Below are 15,581 nucleotides of genomic sequence, written 5' to 3'. Positions count from 1 at the left end.
ATCATAATTAAGGGGTCTATCCACCAAGAAGTTCTAAAAATTGTAAACACTTATGCTCCAACTGTGGAGGAATGCAAATATATAAATCAATTAATCACAAATAAAGAGACTCATTGATAATAATACCATAATAGTAGGGGACTTCAATACCCCACTCACAGCAATGGACAGATCATCTAAATGGAAAATCGACAAGGAAATAATGGCTTTGAATGATGCACTGGATGAGATGGACTTAACAGATATATTCTGAACATTTTTCCATAAGGCAGCAGAATACACATTCTTCTCAAGTGCACATGGAACATTCTCCAGAATAGACCACATACTGGGACACAAATCAGCCCTCAACAAGTACAAAAAGATCGAGATCATACTGTGCATATTTTCAGACCACAATGCTATGGAACTCAAAATCAACCACAAGAAAAAATTTGGAAAGACAACAAATACTTGGAAATTAAAGAACATCTTATTAAAGAATGAATGGGCTAAACCAAGAAATTAAAGGGGAAATTAAAAAGTACATGGAAGCCAACACAAATGATAACACCACAACCCAAAACCTCTAGTATGCAGCAAAGGCGGTCATAAGAGGGAAGTATATAGCAATCCAGGCCATCCTAAAGAAGAAAGAAAGGTCTCAGATACACAACCTAACCTTATACCTTAAAGAGCTGGAAAAAGGGGCACCTGGGTGGCTCAGTCGGTTAAGCGGCCGACTTCGGCTCAGGTCATGATCTCGCAGTCTGTGAGTTCGAGCCCCGTGTCGGGCTCTGTGCTGACAGCTCAGAGCCTGGAGCCTGTTTCAGATTCTGTGTCTCCCTCTCTCTGACCCTCCCCCGTTCATGCTCTGTCTCTCTCTGTCTCAAAAATAAATAAACGTTAAAAAAAAAAGTAAAAAAAAAAAAAGAGCTGGAAAAAGAACATCAAATAAACCCAAAACCAGCAGAACATGGGAAATAATAAAGTTTAGAGCAGAAATTAATGCTATTTAAATTTAAAAAAATCAGATCTTATCAATGAAATCAGGAACTGGTTCTTTGAAACAATTCACAAAATTGATAAATCCTGGCCAGTCTGACCAAAAAGAAAAAGGAAAGGACACAAATAAATTAAAACAAGAATGAAAGAAGAGAGACCACAACCAACACTACATAAATACAAACAATAGTAAGAGAAAAGAGCAGTTATACACCAACAAATTGGGCAATCTGGAAGAAATGGACAAGTTCCTAGAAACATATAAACTGAAACAAAATGAAACTGAAACAAAAAGAAATAGAAAACTTGAACAGACCCATAACCAGTAAAGAAATTGAATTAGTAATCAAAAATCTCCCAAAAAACTAGAGTCCAGGGCCAGATGGCTTTCCAGGGGAATTCTACCAAACATTTAAAGAAGTGTTAACACCTATTCTTTTGAAGCTGTTACCAAAAATAGAAATGGAAGGAAAACTTCCAAACTCATTCTATGAAGCCAGCATTACCTTGATTGCAAAACCAGACAAAGACCCCACTAAAAGGAGAACTACAGACCAATTTCCTTGATGAACATGGATGCAAAAATCCTCAAGATACTAGCCAACTGGATCCAACAATACATTAAAAGAATTATGCACCATGACCAAGTGGGATTTATACCTGGGATGCAGGACTGATTCAATGTCTGCAAAACAATCAATGTGATACATCACCTCAATAAACGAAAGGACAAGAACCACATTATCCTCTCAATAGATGCAGAGAAAACATTTGACAAAACACAGCATCCTTTCTTGATAAAAACCCTCAAGAAAGTAGGGATAGAAGGATCATACCTCAAGAGCTTAAAAGTCATATATGAAAGACCCACTGCTAATATCATCCTCAATGGGGAAAAACTGAGACCTTACCCCCTAGGGTCAGGAACAAGACAGGGATGTCCACTCTCACCACTGTTACTCAACATAGTGTTGAAAGTCCTAGCCTTAGCAATCAGACAACACAAAGGAATAAAAGGCATCAAAATCAGCAAGGAGGAAGTCAAACTTTCACTCTTTGCAGATGACATGATACTCTATATAGAAAACGCAAAATATTCCACCAAAAACCTGCTAGAATTGATCCATGAATTCAGCAAAGTCACAGGATATTAAATCAATGACAGAAATCAGTTGCATTCCTGTACACCAATAATGAAGCAACAGAAAGAGAAATCAAGGAATTGCTCCCATTTGCAGTTGCACCAAAAACCATAATATACCTAGGAATAAACCTAACCAAAGACATGAAAAATCTATACACTGAAAACTATAGAAAGCTTATGAAAGAAAATTGAAGACACAAAAAATTTGAAAAAATATTCCATGCTTATGGAAGAAAAAAATGTTGTTAAAATGTGAATACTACCCAAAGCAATCTACATATTCAATGAAATTCCTACCAAAATAACACCAGCACTCTTCACATAGCTAGAACAAACAATCCTAAAATTTGTATGGAACCAGAAAAGACCCCGAATAGTGAAAGCAATTCTAAAAAGAAAACCAAAGCTGGAGGCATCACAATCCCAGACTTCAAGATGTATTACAAAGCTGTAATCACCAAGACAGTATGGTACTGGCACAAAACCAGACACTCAGATCAATGGAACAGAATAGAAAACCCAGAAATGTACCCACAGATGTATGGCCAACTCATCTTTGACAAAGAAGGAAAGAATATCCAGTGGAATAAAGACAGTCTCTTTAGCAAACGATGTTGGGAAAACTGGACAGTAACATGCAGAAAAATTAACCTGGACCACTTTCTTACACCATGCACAAAAGTAAGCTTAAAATGCAAGAAAAACCTAAATGTAAGACAGAAGCCATCAAAATCCTAGAGGAGAAAGTAGGCAAAAACCTCTTTGATCTCAGCCACAGCAACTTCTTACTCAACTTGTCTTTGGGGGAAACAGAAACAAAGGAAACAATCATCAAAACTATAAACTAAAAGGCAACCAATGGAATGGGAGAAGATATTTGCAAATGACATATCAGATAAAGGGTTAGTATCCAAAATCAATAAAGAACTTATCAAACTCAGCACCCAAAAAAACAAATAATCTAGTGAAGAAATGGACAAAAGACATGAATAGACACTTTTCCAAGGAAGACATCCAAATGACTAACAGACACATGAAAAAATGCTCAACATCAATATCATCAGGGAAATACAAATCAAAACCACAATGAGATATCATCTCACACCAATCAGAATAGCTAAAATTAACAACTCAGGCAACAGCAGATGTTGGTGAGGATGTGGAGAAAGAGGATCTCTTTTGCACTACTGATGGAAATGCAAACTGGTGCAGCCACTCTGGAAAACGGTATGGAGATTCCTCAAAAAATTAAAAATATAACTACCCTACAACCCAGCAATTGCACTACTAGGTATTTATCCAAGGGATTCAGGTTTGCTGTTTTGAAGGGGGCACATGCACCCCAATGTATAGCAGTGCTATCAACAATAGCTAAAGTATTTCCATAGAGCCCTAATGTCCATCCACAGATGAATGGATAAAGAAGATGTGGTATATATATATACAATGAAGTATTACTCAGCAATCAAAAAGAATGAAGTCTTGCCATTTGCAACTGTGTGGATGGAACTAGAGGGTATTATGCTAAGCAAAATTAATCGGTCAGAGAAAGACAAATATTATATGACTTCACTCATATGTGGAATTTAAGGTAGAAAATAGATGAATGTAAGGGAAAGGAAGCAAAAATAGTATAAAAACAAGAGGCAGACAAAACATAAGAGACTCTTAAATATAGAGAATAAATTGAGGGTTGCCAGAGGGGTTGTGGGTGGAGGGATGGGCTAAATGTATAAGGGGCATTAAGGAAGACACTTGTTGGGATGAGCACTGGGTGTTATATATAGGGGATGAATCACTGGAATCTACTTCTGAAATCATTATTGCATTATATGCTAACTACTTTGGATGTAAATTTAAATAAATAAATAAAAATAAATAAATAAAAAGCAAATAAATAAATAAATAAATAATGAAATAAGCAAATATTAAAATTAAAAGAAAAAGCAGGAGAAGGATAACCAAGAGTCTAAAGAGCAGAGCCAAGAGTCACAGAGAATTCTTTCCTAAGGCCTTGAAATCTTGTCCAGTAGGATACACAAACTTATGCACAAGTAACTCCTTTGTATTTTCCATCTCCCCTCCTCCTCCCTCTTTGAATGGCAATGTCTTGCATTGTTATCCTAGGCCTGTCCCACCATTGTGTGTTGGGAATGTTGGGTAGGTAGTTTCTTTAGTTTTATAGGTCCTCAGATGGAGGAAAAATTTTGTTTAAGAACGATGTTTAATGGATTAAAGCTAGGAACCTCATCCTCACCTAACTTAGAGGATTTAAATGATGAGATTTTGCACTTTGAGCTGATGAGATACTGATGCTTACATTTAGATGACTAGGCTGGCTCACAGATTGGCCCCTGTTCGCAGAGGTCAAGGAGAGGCTAGAAAAAGAGGCAGGCTGCTGCAGATTGGTAGGTGGCAGATTTAATTAGCAAGAGAACTTAAATATGAGGCTTGTCTTGGGTGTCCTTGAAGCAGCTCCCACTTGGTGGGCAAAGCATACATTCCAAGGCCAGGGGAGAGTGAGGGGCCTCTTCTGCCTGGATCTAGCTCTAAGATCAACCAGTGGTCATATCCTCTCAGTGACCTTCTCTAACAGATGAGACTCTGAATTTTGAGTTGATACTGTAATGGAATGAGACTCTTGGGGATCTTAGAATATAGTGAATGATTTTGCATTTGGGAAGAACATAAGTTGTTGGCAGCCAGAGGTTGAACTCCGCATACAACCCATACCCTTGCATAATGCCCTCTTGCCACCTGTGACTATAATGAAATATCCACCCCATTACTATGCCATGCTGTATTGCTCAAGTGAGTTTAAGAAAGAGATATTATCCATAGTGGGTCTGACCTAATTATGTGAATGGGGGAGGGGTAGAAATGAGTGCATTGGATCTTGAAAGCCAGTTAGAAATATTTGGTGACATTATATAAGCACATGACCTCTGACCATTAGTGCATATTCCTAGGCATGCACCATAACCACGCTGTGTCTGCCATCAAACTGGGGTCCCTTGGCAGAAGACTCTATATGTTCTCTGCTTCTCCCATCAGCCTAGGGGCTCTGGCATCGTGTGTGGGCCCATTGCCTCCTCCTGGTACCCACACAGGCTGCAGGGCAGGAAGCGACACTCCCCACAGAGGGAGACGGTTTCCCAGCAGCCCTTGCGGCCTCTCGTGGCGCAGGCCCCTCGTCTGGGAAGACGACGTGGACTGGCCCAATGGGAAGCGCCCGGGCCGAGGGCTCAGGCCCAGGCTGGCAGGGGGCCTGCGTGCTGGCCACAGCCCTGCTCTGGCTGTGCCCACTGTTGCTTCGTGCTGAGCCTGAGGGAACTGCTGCGGATGGTGAGTGGGGGGGGGGAGTATGGTGAGGGGCGTCAGGTTCCCCCACCTCTCAAGTGTCCCTCACCCACCCCACCAGCCAGGAGGACCTCTACCTGGCTGAGTGGGGCCCTAGAATTCCTGGGTTCCCCTTCGGCACGGTCAGGGATACCCATGGCTGAGGAGACCAGGGCACCCCCCTCTTCTTGCCAGCTCTTTCCTTCTGGATCTCAAGCCTCCTCAGTTCGAGAGTGGAGGTTCATCACTGGCCTGTCTGTGTGGACCCCCAAAACCTCTTCATTTTAAGAACAGGATGCAGTGCTTCAGGAGAATTATCAAGCAAAATGTGCTCCATTTGGCCTCAGTCTCCCTAGAATATTGGACTGAGGTGGGAGGGGTGCAACCACTTAATCCTCAGTGGCCCTGAGTAAACAGCATCCCTAAGTAAGTCCTTAGTTTCTGGGACTTCAAATAATGGTGTGCTAGTTAAGTGAAATAAGGTCTGGTGAAGCACCTGGGGCAGCACCACCTCCTGGTCTTGACTTGCGCACCCCAGTGGTATGCAGATGTGTACCTCTGCAGGTGCCTGCACCACAAACCTCACCCCCACCCTTCTTACTGAAACCCACAGGCTGCTTCCTTAGTACTACCATCACCAGCAAAGCCAGGTGGCTCTTTGTTACATGAGCCATGTCTCTTCACCCTGGGCCTTGGATTTCCCAGCTGAAAAGTGAGGAGGGGCCACGGTGGCCCTGTGTCCTGTTGATGCTGACATCCAGAGACACCAAGGCTGGCATCCATAATACCTCATGGTGCCTCATGGGTAGGATTGTCTCCACAGTGTGTGGGAAGCCAGCAGTAACTGGGAAGATCTTTGGTGGCCAGAATGCACCGGACCGTCGGTGGCCATGGCAGGCCAGCCTACTCTACCACGGCAAGCACATCTGTGGAGCTGCCCTCATAGATGCCTACTGGGTGATCTCAGCTGCCCACTGCTTCCAAAAGTGCGTGTTCCCAATGGGCCCAGTGACTCGGGTGGGATTGGGGAGGGAACACAAGATGGACAGAACAGAAGGGGGAGAATGATGTCCCAGACCTTTTTCCCTAGGCTTTGTTCCTGGCCACCACCAGGTGTCTGTGTGCACTGTTGCCCCTGCCTTTGACCGAGCATTCCCCTCTACTTGGAATGCCATCCCTTCTCACCACCTTACTCTAGTCTCCTGACTCTCTGAGTTCACATCTCCCAGTACAAAGGCCATTTACCTTATCTCTTCCTTCAGAGATGTTCCCATCTGTCCCCCTCCTCACACTTTGGTAATACCAAGATGGTATGGCTGTCTCAGCTACATGTACATTACTTGTACATAGCTAAGTGGAAATTAACTTTAACTGTGATTATCAGTAAGTACTGGAAAACAAACTTTAGTTCCAAAGTCATTGCCTCCAGACCACTTTTTGTCTTCTTTAAATTTTAGGATTCTGAATCCTGTTCCCACTCAAGGTAGATTCTGCATTCTACATCTTGCCCAGCTCTAGACAGGCCAACAAGATGTCAGTGGGTTTGTTTCCTCTTGTGCAGATGTAGTGGGTGTGTAGTATCCCTGGCTGAACATATGGCACAGGTTTTAGGCTTTAAGTCAGAGCAATAGTTCTAGGGTCCCCACTTTCCAGGGCTGGGGGAGCATTAGAGCCTGGACAAATTGGGCAATTATTTTGTCCTCTTCCAATCAGGCTGTTCAAAGGTCATCATTGGCACAACTGCCAGAGGCTTCCCTGGGTCCTAACCACTGCACATTCTAGCACATTTCTCTATGGAAGCATCATGGGACTCTGGCTGTTTAACCAGCATCCAGAAATTCCTGTCACTTCTTTAGAAATATGTGCCTAAGAGCAACTGTGTTCACCACTGTCTCCATAGGCCAGAGTGAGGCATGAAGCAAATGGCCTCTGTCCTCGGATGGGACACAGATAGTCAGGAGAGTGGGCTGCATCTCAGGTGTATCCTGAGTTTACTCTGTGCCCAGAGGGAGCGGGGAGAATATCACACTCGAAGTCAGAGGAGGTAAGAGCCACTGGCATCAACTGGCTTTGAGAACCACTTGGGTTCTGTTCATTTATTCAGCACTCGTGGGTGGTAGGCCCCTTGTGAGGCCCACCGTGGAGGATGTGGAGATGCAAGACTCACCTTGAAGTTTCTCATCCTATCAGGAAAGTGACACATGAACCCAGCTACTGTGCTGCAGGATGGAAAGACCAGAATATGCAAGAGGGTAGACCCTGAGCCAGTGTCAGGAGAGGTACCATGGGTTGCATCAGAGGAGGGGCTTGGAGCTAATACGGCCTTGTGGGAGAAGAATCCAGTCACATGGAGTCTGGGCAAGGGAGCAGCACGAGCAGACCACATATGTTGGAAAGCTGCTCACATTCCAGAAGCAAGTTCAGTTCCATGTGCTCGCCTGTTTGCTCCACACGGGCTTATTGAGTGCCTGTCTCCAGATGGGGTTCATCCTTTAGGGAAGTCTGAGTGTGAAGAATGGGAAGAGGGAATGGATGATTCTGCACTGAGAAATGGGGTCTTTGAGAACCACTCCAAGCCATGGGACCTTCCAGTGGTTCTGGTCAGAGCTGGGAAGGAGCCAAGTCTCCTCTGTTCTAAAATGAAGGGGTATAGTTTGATGTGCCCCAATGTTTCTTTCCAGCACTGAGATTCTCTGCTCCTTTGATTTGGGGGCATACTGGGAAAGCCATCAGAAACTTTCAAAGGACAGATTTCCTGAGGCAACAGACAGACAAGAATCCAGCCCACCTGATGAGAATATTAGGAAGGCAGGAGAGAGCAACCTCTGGAATAATGGTGATGTCTGGTTGCTTATGGGGTTGGGAGAGTTGGGGGTAGGCAGTCAGGTGAGAGTGCAAGGGTGTTAGCCCAGTGCTCAGAGGAGATAGGTGATAATACAGCCTCTCACAACAGGTCCCATGAACCATCTGACTACCAGGTCCTGCTAGGGTACCATCAGCTCCAACATCCCACTGAGCATAGCCGGCAGATGACAGTGTATCGAGTCATTGTTCACAATGACTTTAACAAGCGCTACTACATGGGCAGTGACATCGCTCTGTTGCAACTGCATCTATCTGTGAACTTTACTTCTCACATCCTCCCTGCCTGCCTGCCGGGGCCTACCATGAAGCTGCCCCTTCACAGCAGCTGCTGGATAACTGGCTGGGGGATGATCACTGAGGATGGTGAGTAGGAGCAGGGCAGGCAGGGAGGGTAAGGGTGGTGGAGGAGGAAGGTGTGTTAACCATTGTGGGGCCCTTCCAGCCCTGATACCATTTCCTTCTAAAGCTTCAGTTTCCTTCTGTCATGCTTCAAAAAGTCTGAGCATATCTAACTTTTGGAATCAAGAACTTGGGCTCTTTGACTCCAAGCCATTTAGGATTCCACTCTGATTCACAGGTCCTGCATGAGACCATGTCAGGCCCCTCCAAAGCTTCATCAGGCACCTCTTGGGCTTTCCCTACCATGGAAGGTACTCAGGGAAGCATAACAGTAAGGAAATGAAAACAAGTTTGCTTGTTGGCTTGAGAGGCAAAATTGGGTGTTTCTGGATTAAGAACATATTCCTATGTGAATCTCACTTCCCCTCATCCATTAATTCAAGTAAAACTTGCCTGTTCTGCCAGCTTGCTGGGCTTGTACATTTTTAGGCTGAGAGAGGAGAAATGGTGGGCAAATATTTTTTTAACACAATGGAAAATGCTTTTAATTTAGGAAAATGTAACATAGAGTGAAAAAAGCAGAATGTAAATTTGCCATGATTTGTAGGGTCATAGGGTCATGATCTGGCAGAGTATCTCACTGGAGGTATTTGGGGCAAGATTTTCTTTGCTGTGCTCTGGCCACAAATATCAATCACACTGTCTAGTCATGAAAAAAGCCAATGCTTCAACATTTCCAAAGATACCCTCTTGGGAAGCACTGTTACTCATTAAGAACCACTGGCAGAGCAAGGAGGATTCTGCAAAACTGGTCGGAGGGTAGGAATTGGGGTATGAGGGGAAGTTGCAGGCTAGAGCAGCCAGCAGGTCAGGGAGCATCTGACATCAATGATAGCCTGCAGCTGTTCTGTCCTCTCCCTGACCACAGTTGCTGGTCATGTGAGAGCTGTACATGGCAAGCACTCCACAGGATGGAGCTGTCACTGTGACACTGAAAACACCAGTCTGATCTGTGAGCAATCTGTGGAAATAGAATCCACATGGAAAGCATCCACAGACCAGCTGCTCGTTGAGGCTGGGCCATGTCTTATTTGACATACTACCTCACCCCACCCAGCATCCATTAGGTGCATCACTGGAACCTGGGCCAAGCCAGGACTCTCAACTTCCACCCTCCACCTCTACTTCTATATCTGCATAGCTGCCGGATTAATTATTTTCAAAACACAAGGAGACCCTTCAGTGGTTTCCCAGTGTGCTTGAGAGAAATCCAAACTCCACATACTGGTGAAGAGGCCTTGCTCGCTCTGGACCCTGCTGTGACCTTGTCTCATTTTTTTCAACTCCCACACCACTGCAGCCACCCAGACCTCCCTCCTGGCACTTCCCACCACAGACCCCTCACCTTTGCTCTCTTGTCTGCCTTAAATGTCTTGTCCCTTCATCTTTGCAAGTCCTCTGAGAGACTTCCCCAATCCTGTCAGTTGGAAATGGCAGCATGTCCATTAGCAGGCCGGTTGGGGAGGTAGCTAGCCCTTCTCTCAGGCTCCAACCCACATCTGACCTTCCCACACTCCTGACCCCTGCAGATTTCCTGGCTGCACCATTTCAGCTGCAGGAGGGAGAGGTTGGCATCATTGACAGTGAGGTCTGTAAAATGTATTTCCAATCGCCAGACTCCAGCAGCAGTGAATATTCTATACACGAGGATATGTTTTGTGCTGGGGACCTCATGACAGGAAAGTCCATCTGCAGAGTAAGTGAGATTGGCTCTGTTTATCAAGTGGGAACTCCCCTCTCCCTTTGTGTCTTCTCTGGATCCTGCCCCTGACTTCCTCCTCCTAAGCTCACCCCAGCCTGAAGTGTCAGAACTGAAGGTCAGAAGACCCCAAAGAATACTAGTTCATTCCATACATTTCTTCGTTTAAAAAAAAAAAACGTTGTTGAAGAATAGCATGCATAGAAAAGGGCATAATTTAGACATGTGCCATTTGATGCATTTTTAGAAATTTGCACAATCAGGGACACCTGGGTGGCTCAGTCTGTTAAGCATCCGGCTTCAGCTCAGGTCATAATCTCGTGGTCCGTGAGTTTGAGCCTCATGTCTGGCTCTGTGCTGACAGCTCAGAGCCTGAAGCCTGCTTCAGATTCTGTGTCTCCCTCTGTCTCTGCCCCTCCCCTGCTTGCACTCTATTTGTCTGTCTCTCTCTGTCTCAAAAATAAACAAACATTAAAAAAAAATTTTGGGGGGCGCCTGGGTGGCTCAGTCAGTTGAGCGTCTGACTTTGGCTTAGGTCATGATCTCGCAGTTCGTGAGTTCGAGCTGCATGTCAGGCTCTCTGACAGCTCAGAGCCTGAAACCTGCTTTGGATTCTGTATCTCCCTCTCGCTGCCCCTCCCATTCTCTCTCTCTCTCTGTGTTAAAAATGAGTAAACATTTTTTAAAAAATTAAATTAAAAAAAAAAAGAAATTGGCACAATCACGTAACAACCAGCACCTAAAGAATCCTCCTGATACTTCCTTCCTGTTACTAACTCCCTGAGACTAGTCCTGGCTTCTGAAGCTCTGTGGATTAGTGTCGGGACTTACCTACATGGAATTATAGAGGATGCATTCTCATCTGGTCAATATTATGTTTCTGAGATTTATGCATCTTGTGTGTAGTTTACATTGTTCATCTTGTTGCTGTATGGTATCCAATGTGTGAATATACTACAATTTTATTTATCTATTCTAGTCTTGGTGGCATTTGGATAGTTTCCACTTGAGACCATTATAAATAGATTTGCTGTGAATATCCTAGTGCATGTGTTTTAGTGCACATGGGTTCACATTTTGGTTGAGTATAACCCTGGGAGTAGAATTACTGTGCCATAAGATATGCACAGGTTCGTCTCTCACAGGTACTGAGGAGCAGCTTTCCAATCCACTGGTACCAGTTTGCACTCCCCCCAGCAGGGGCTGACAGTTGTGTTTGCTCCACATTGCCTCCAGTACTTCATGTTGCCCGCCATTTTCAATGTGATTTTTAATTTGCATTTCTCTGAGAATTTCTCTGTGAATAATGAAGATAAGCACTTTTTTCATATGTGTATTGCCTCTTTTTAAAAGTGTCTATTCAAATTTTTTTGCCATTATTTCAATGAGATTGTGTGTCTTTCTCATTGAATTTTAGAATATGAGTATGTTATTGAATATATGTATTAAGAATATTTTCTCCTACTCTGTGGAATCCTTCTATTCTATGGTGGAGAAACTGAGACCCAGAGAGGAAAGTGGATAGCTCAAGGTGAAGTGGCATGATCATAGTCAAACCTAGAAAAGCTTGGAGCTATGGCCCCCACATGCTTCCTCATACAGAGCTCCTTCCTCTCCTGCTCCTTTTGCTACCTCTTTGTCTCTCTCCTTGACCATCTCCCATCAGCTGAAAAACATACTGTCATGATGCCCATCTTAAAACACCCTACACATACCTTCCCTTTTCCCCAGCTCTCTGCCCTGGGCCCTGATTCTCAGCCTGCCTTCCCACAGGGCTCACCCACTTCAAGGGCCCTCTCTGGCTTACTCACTTCTCTTTCTTGCCTCAGCCCATTCTATCAGACTTTTGTGCTCGCCCTTCCTCCACAGTTTTCTCACCAAGACAGCCAGATGCCTAGGTGCACCTCTGACCTCCTCCCACTTGGTGCTTGGCCATGCACCCTGCAGCACATCCCATCATACTTGAAGGGCAGCCCCTCTTGTGTCTCCTGCTTTCTTCCTCCTCTTTCTGGCCTCCACACACCAAGGACCCACCACTCAGCCCTTATTCTGCTTTTCCTGCCTTGCTCCATTTTTACCTTAAATGGAGGGAAAGGGTCAGGTAGGGCAAATATGTGCCTCACCATTTCTTGCCTGTCTTTATCAGTCTCTTTCTGCTGCAGTAGTTCATGACTGGTCTCCCTGTGCTGATTTCTGCCCTGCCACATACTGTGCTTCACCCAGCCCCGGAAATCCTACCATCCTTTTAGAATCTGTATCAGGTCACACTACCTCCCTGCTGAGTGTCCTTCAATGTCCCTTCATCCATACCCTCCCAGCTGATAAGCCTGGGCCTGGCCCTGCCACTTCTCAGCCTCACCTGTGCCAAGCAGGCCGCCTACCTGTGCCTGAAAATTCCAGGTCAGGCCTTGCTCATCCCTCCCATCTCTGCTTAGAGGCTCTCTGATGGTCCAGTTAGGGCAGCCCTTCCTGCCATTTACCACCCCCTGGGTGCCTCTGTTCCACATCTTGCATCTGTGCATGGTGTGTGCTGTACTGTCTGTGCTCATGTTCTGTGTCATATCAGTGTCTCCTACACACAGGGTACTCGGTCATGTTTATTCAACAGAAGGCTGGAAGGGTGCTATGTTTCTTTGGTCCCTACTTTATAACCCATGAGATAGAAGCATTATGCCTAATGGTGCCTTCCTGCCTTGGAGTCCTCACCTCAAAGTCCTTAGCATTTTTCTGGGACCCCCTTGGGCTCCCTGCCATTCTGACCACCCTACCAGTTTGGACTTGGGATCACTTCTTTTCTGCTGAGCACATTTAACAGTTTGCGTTTTCTAAAGAAGCTCCACAAACCAGAGACCTTAATAAGTCAAAAACAAATGCCCAGGTGGGATGTTGTACTGGACTGATAATTACCCAGAGGCCTGCAAGCCCCATGGGACTTCAGGTGGTACCTTCACTCACTTAGGATTGGGAGCACAAAGGGCTGGTGTCCGATATCTGGAGTTTGCCTGCATATTCTGATAGGTCTATGACTGCCAGCTTAGAAGGATGCTCAGAGTCCCCTCCACAGGCTTTGTGAAGTGAGCTCCAAAGCCCTACCCTTGCGATTTTGATCAAAGAGGTCTGCAGTGGGACTCTGTGTCTGGATTTTTCAAATCCTCCATGTAATTCTGATGAGAACAATTCACAGCCCCACCTTGACATGAGGCTTCCTAAACTCCACTCTGGTGGAGGGCAAAGGCACTTCACACTGTCTAAACCATGTGTGTCCCCCTCTATTTTGGTCCCCATGACTCATGCTGTCTCTTTCCTCAGGGAGATTCTGGAGGCCCCTTGGTCTGCAAGCTGAATGGTGGCACTTGGTTTCTGATGGGGCTGTCTAGCTGGAGCCAGGCCTGCCGCTATCCCATAGGCCCCAGCGTCTTCACCAGGCTCACCTACTTTTCCCACTGGATCAGTGAGAAGCGGAGCACCTTGCCCAATCCTGATCCTTCTTTTGCTCCTTCTCAGGACAAACCTCCTATTTTGAGTGACTTTTCTTCTCTGGGCACTGTCCACAAGCCCAGCACCTGCATAACCCTTGTGTCTTTACAGACCTTCCTCCTACTGCTGATTTTCCTAAGGATTCTGTGACAGACCCTGTGATGCCCCTCCTGGCCCTCCCCAACAAGCTTGTTTGCATTAATGCCAACAGGCTCTACATTCTTCTTAAATGTGTCCATCTCTGAGCAATCCTGTCCATCTGAAGCTTACTCCAGGCCTGATAAAATTTTAAAAAATATATTAAAGAAGCTTCCTGCTCCTGTTTCTGACCTATCAGAGCTACCTTCTGTCCCCACCCTACTGTCATTCAAGCTCCTTGGCACATGAAGTTCTCCCCGCTCCCTCAGCTGGGAGTAGGGAAGGGCAAGGACACTGAGGGCCTGGCTAGCTATCTGGAACTGAATCACTAGCCTTGAGGAGTCTTCCAAAGAGCTGTCATGGCTTAGGGCCCAAGGCCTCACCCCATGGAGGAAGTGGCATCCCCTAGGTCCCACAGAACACTAATGGCCAGTGTGATAGGGACGGGTCGCCCTACGGGTGGATGATTTGCCCTGAGCTGGAGATGAAGGATACTCCAGGCCCACAAGTCACAGAGGTTCTATTTGAAAGGCTCTATTTAAAGTAGACTGTGAAGGGCTCTGGCTACCAGGCTAAGGTCCAAAATCACAGGTCAGCTGCCCTCAGATCTCTGCTGTTAGTCTATTCCCCTTGTACCCACAGTACCTGTCCTCCCCCTATCTCCAGGGGCCCAGCCCCCCACCCCCTGAGAACCTGTCATAGCTTGTGGTTTGGCTGACCCAGGACTTGCTGGCCCAGCACTGAGCCTTAAGCCATGTCCTGAACTGTCCCCTACAAATATGTCTGGGTCACAGAATTGTAACTAGTTAGCAAAATACTCAGAAGGGTCTCATAACCACAAGACCCACCCTGAACTCTTGGTGATCAGGGAGCAGCCCTCAACCATTGCAGATCCACTGTATCAAAATGCCATCAGGTGTTCTGTGCAAATTCTTTCCAATCCTGTCCCCCAGATAGCCTGGACTCTCACCAGCAGGTGAAAATAGGTGAAGTCACATCCACATGGTCACCAGAATCTTGCTGGCTTTAAGCCCTCTGCTACTCATGCAGAGGTTTCCTTCCCAGCTCAGGGCCCGGAGGTGGGAGTCAGCACTTAATTCAGATTTGGAGCATTATCTACCCACTGCCCCTAGAACTTCCACTTACCTTCAACCCATGGTGGCTTTGTGCTGACTGTGCTGGGTTTCTCTCCCCCAGTGACTTCTGCTTTGTCCATCAATAGCCATGTTTCTATGTGAAGCACCGAGTGGTGTGACTGTTGGTCCTGCATGAAGTTTCTTGGGTCCCCTAACTCAGAAATGCAAATACATTTCCAGTCCACTCTGAAGATCTGCCAAATCACAACTTTCCCACAGCCTACTTCCCTGTTACAGCCAGCTTCAATGTTTGGTATTATTATCCATGTTTGATCCCTTTTTACAGATCTTAACCCAAGATCTAGCATGGTTAAGTAACTTGTCTGAGGTGATGTGGGTAGTAAATAGTAGAGCAGAAATTCAAACCCAGATTTCTTAAGGAGCTCAAAAGTCTTCCCTC

General features: G+C 45.5%; 1 protein-coding gene across 1 annotated transcript; it reads left to right on the top strand.

The window, feature by feature from the left end:
* Positions 1–5,314: 5,314 nt before the first annotated feature.
* LOC101094197 (serine protease 40-like) lies at positions 5,315–14,231 on the top strand. Its single transcript, XM_011285190.4, has 5 exons — positions 5,315–5,473; positions 6,291–6,453; positions 8,421–8,695; positions 10,261–10,427; positions 13,740–14,231. The coding sequence occupies exons 1-5, from the start codon at positions 5,350–5,352 to the stop codon at positions 14,055–14,057; spliced, it is 1,047 nt and encodes a 348-aa protein (XP_011283492.1). The 5' UTR covers positions 5,315–5,349; the 3' UTR covers positions 14,058–14,231.
* Positions 14,232–15,581: the final 1,350 nt, after the last annotated feature.

This window comes from Felis catus, chromosome C1, assembly GCF_018350175.1.
Source record: "Felis catus isolate Fca126 chromosome C1, F.catus_Fca126_mat1.0, whole genome shotgun sequence".
NCBI classification, from domain to species: Eukaryota; Metazoa; Chordata; class Mammalia; order Carnivora; family Felidae; genus Felis; species Felis catus.
Note: the sequence above shows the minus strand (reverse complement) of the source record. Positions and strands in the feature narration are given on the sequence as shown.

Bases quoted from the DNA above. Each gene is read 5' to 3' on its own strand.
- LOC101094197 (XM_011285190.4), top strand. From the start codon at position 5,350: ATGGGAAGCGCCCGGGCCGAGGGCTCAGGCCCAGGCTGGCAGGGGGCC. The intron at 6,454-8,420 runs GTGCGTGTTCCC...CTCTCACAACAG, and splicing joins GCTGCCCACTGCTTCCAAAA to GTCCCATGAACCATCTGACT. The intron at 8,696-10,260 runs GTGAGTAGGAGC...TGACCCCTGCAG, and splicing joins GGGGATGATCACTGAGGATG to ATTTCCTGGCTGCACCATTT.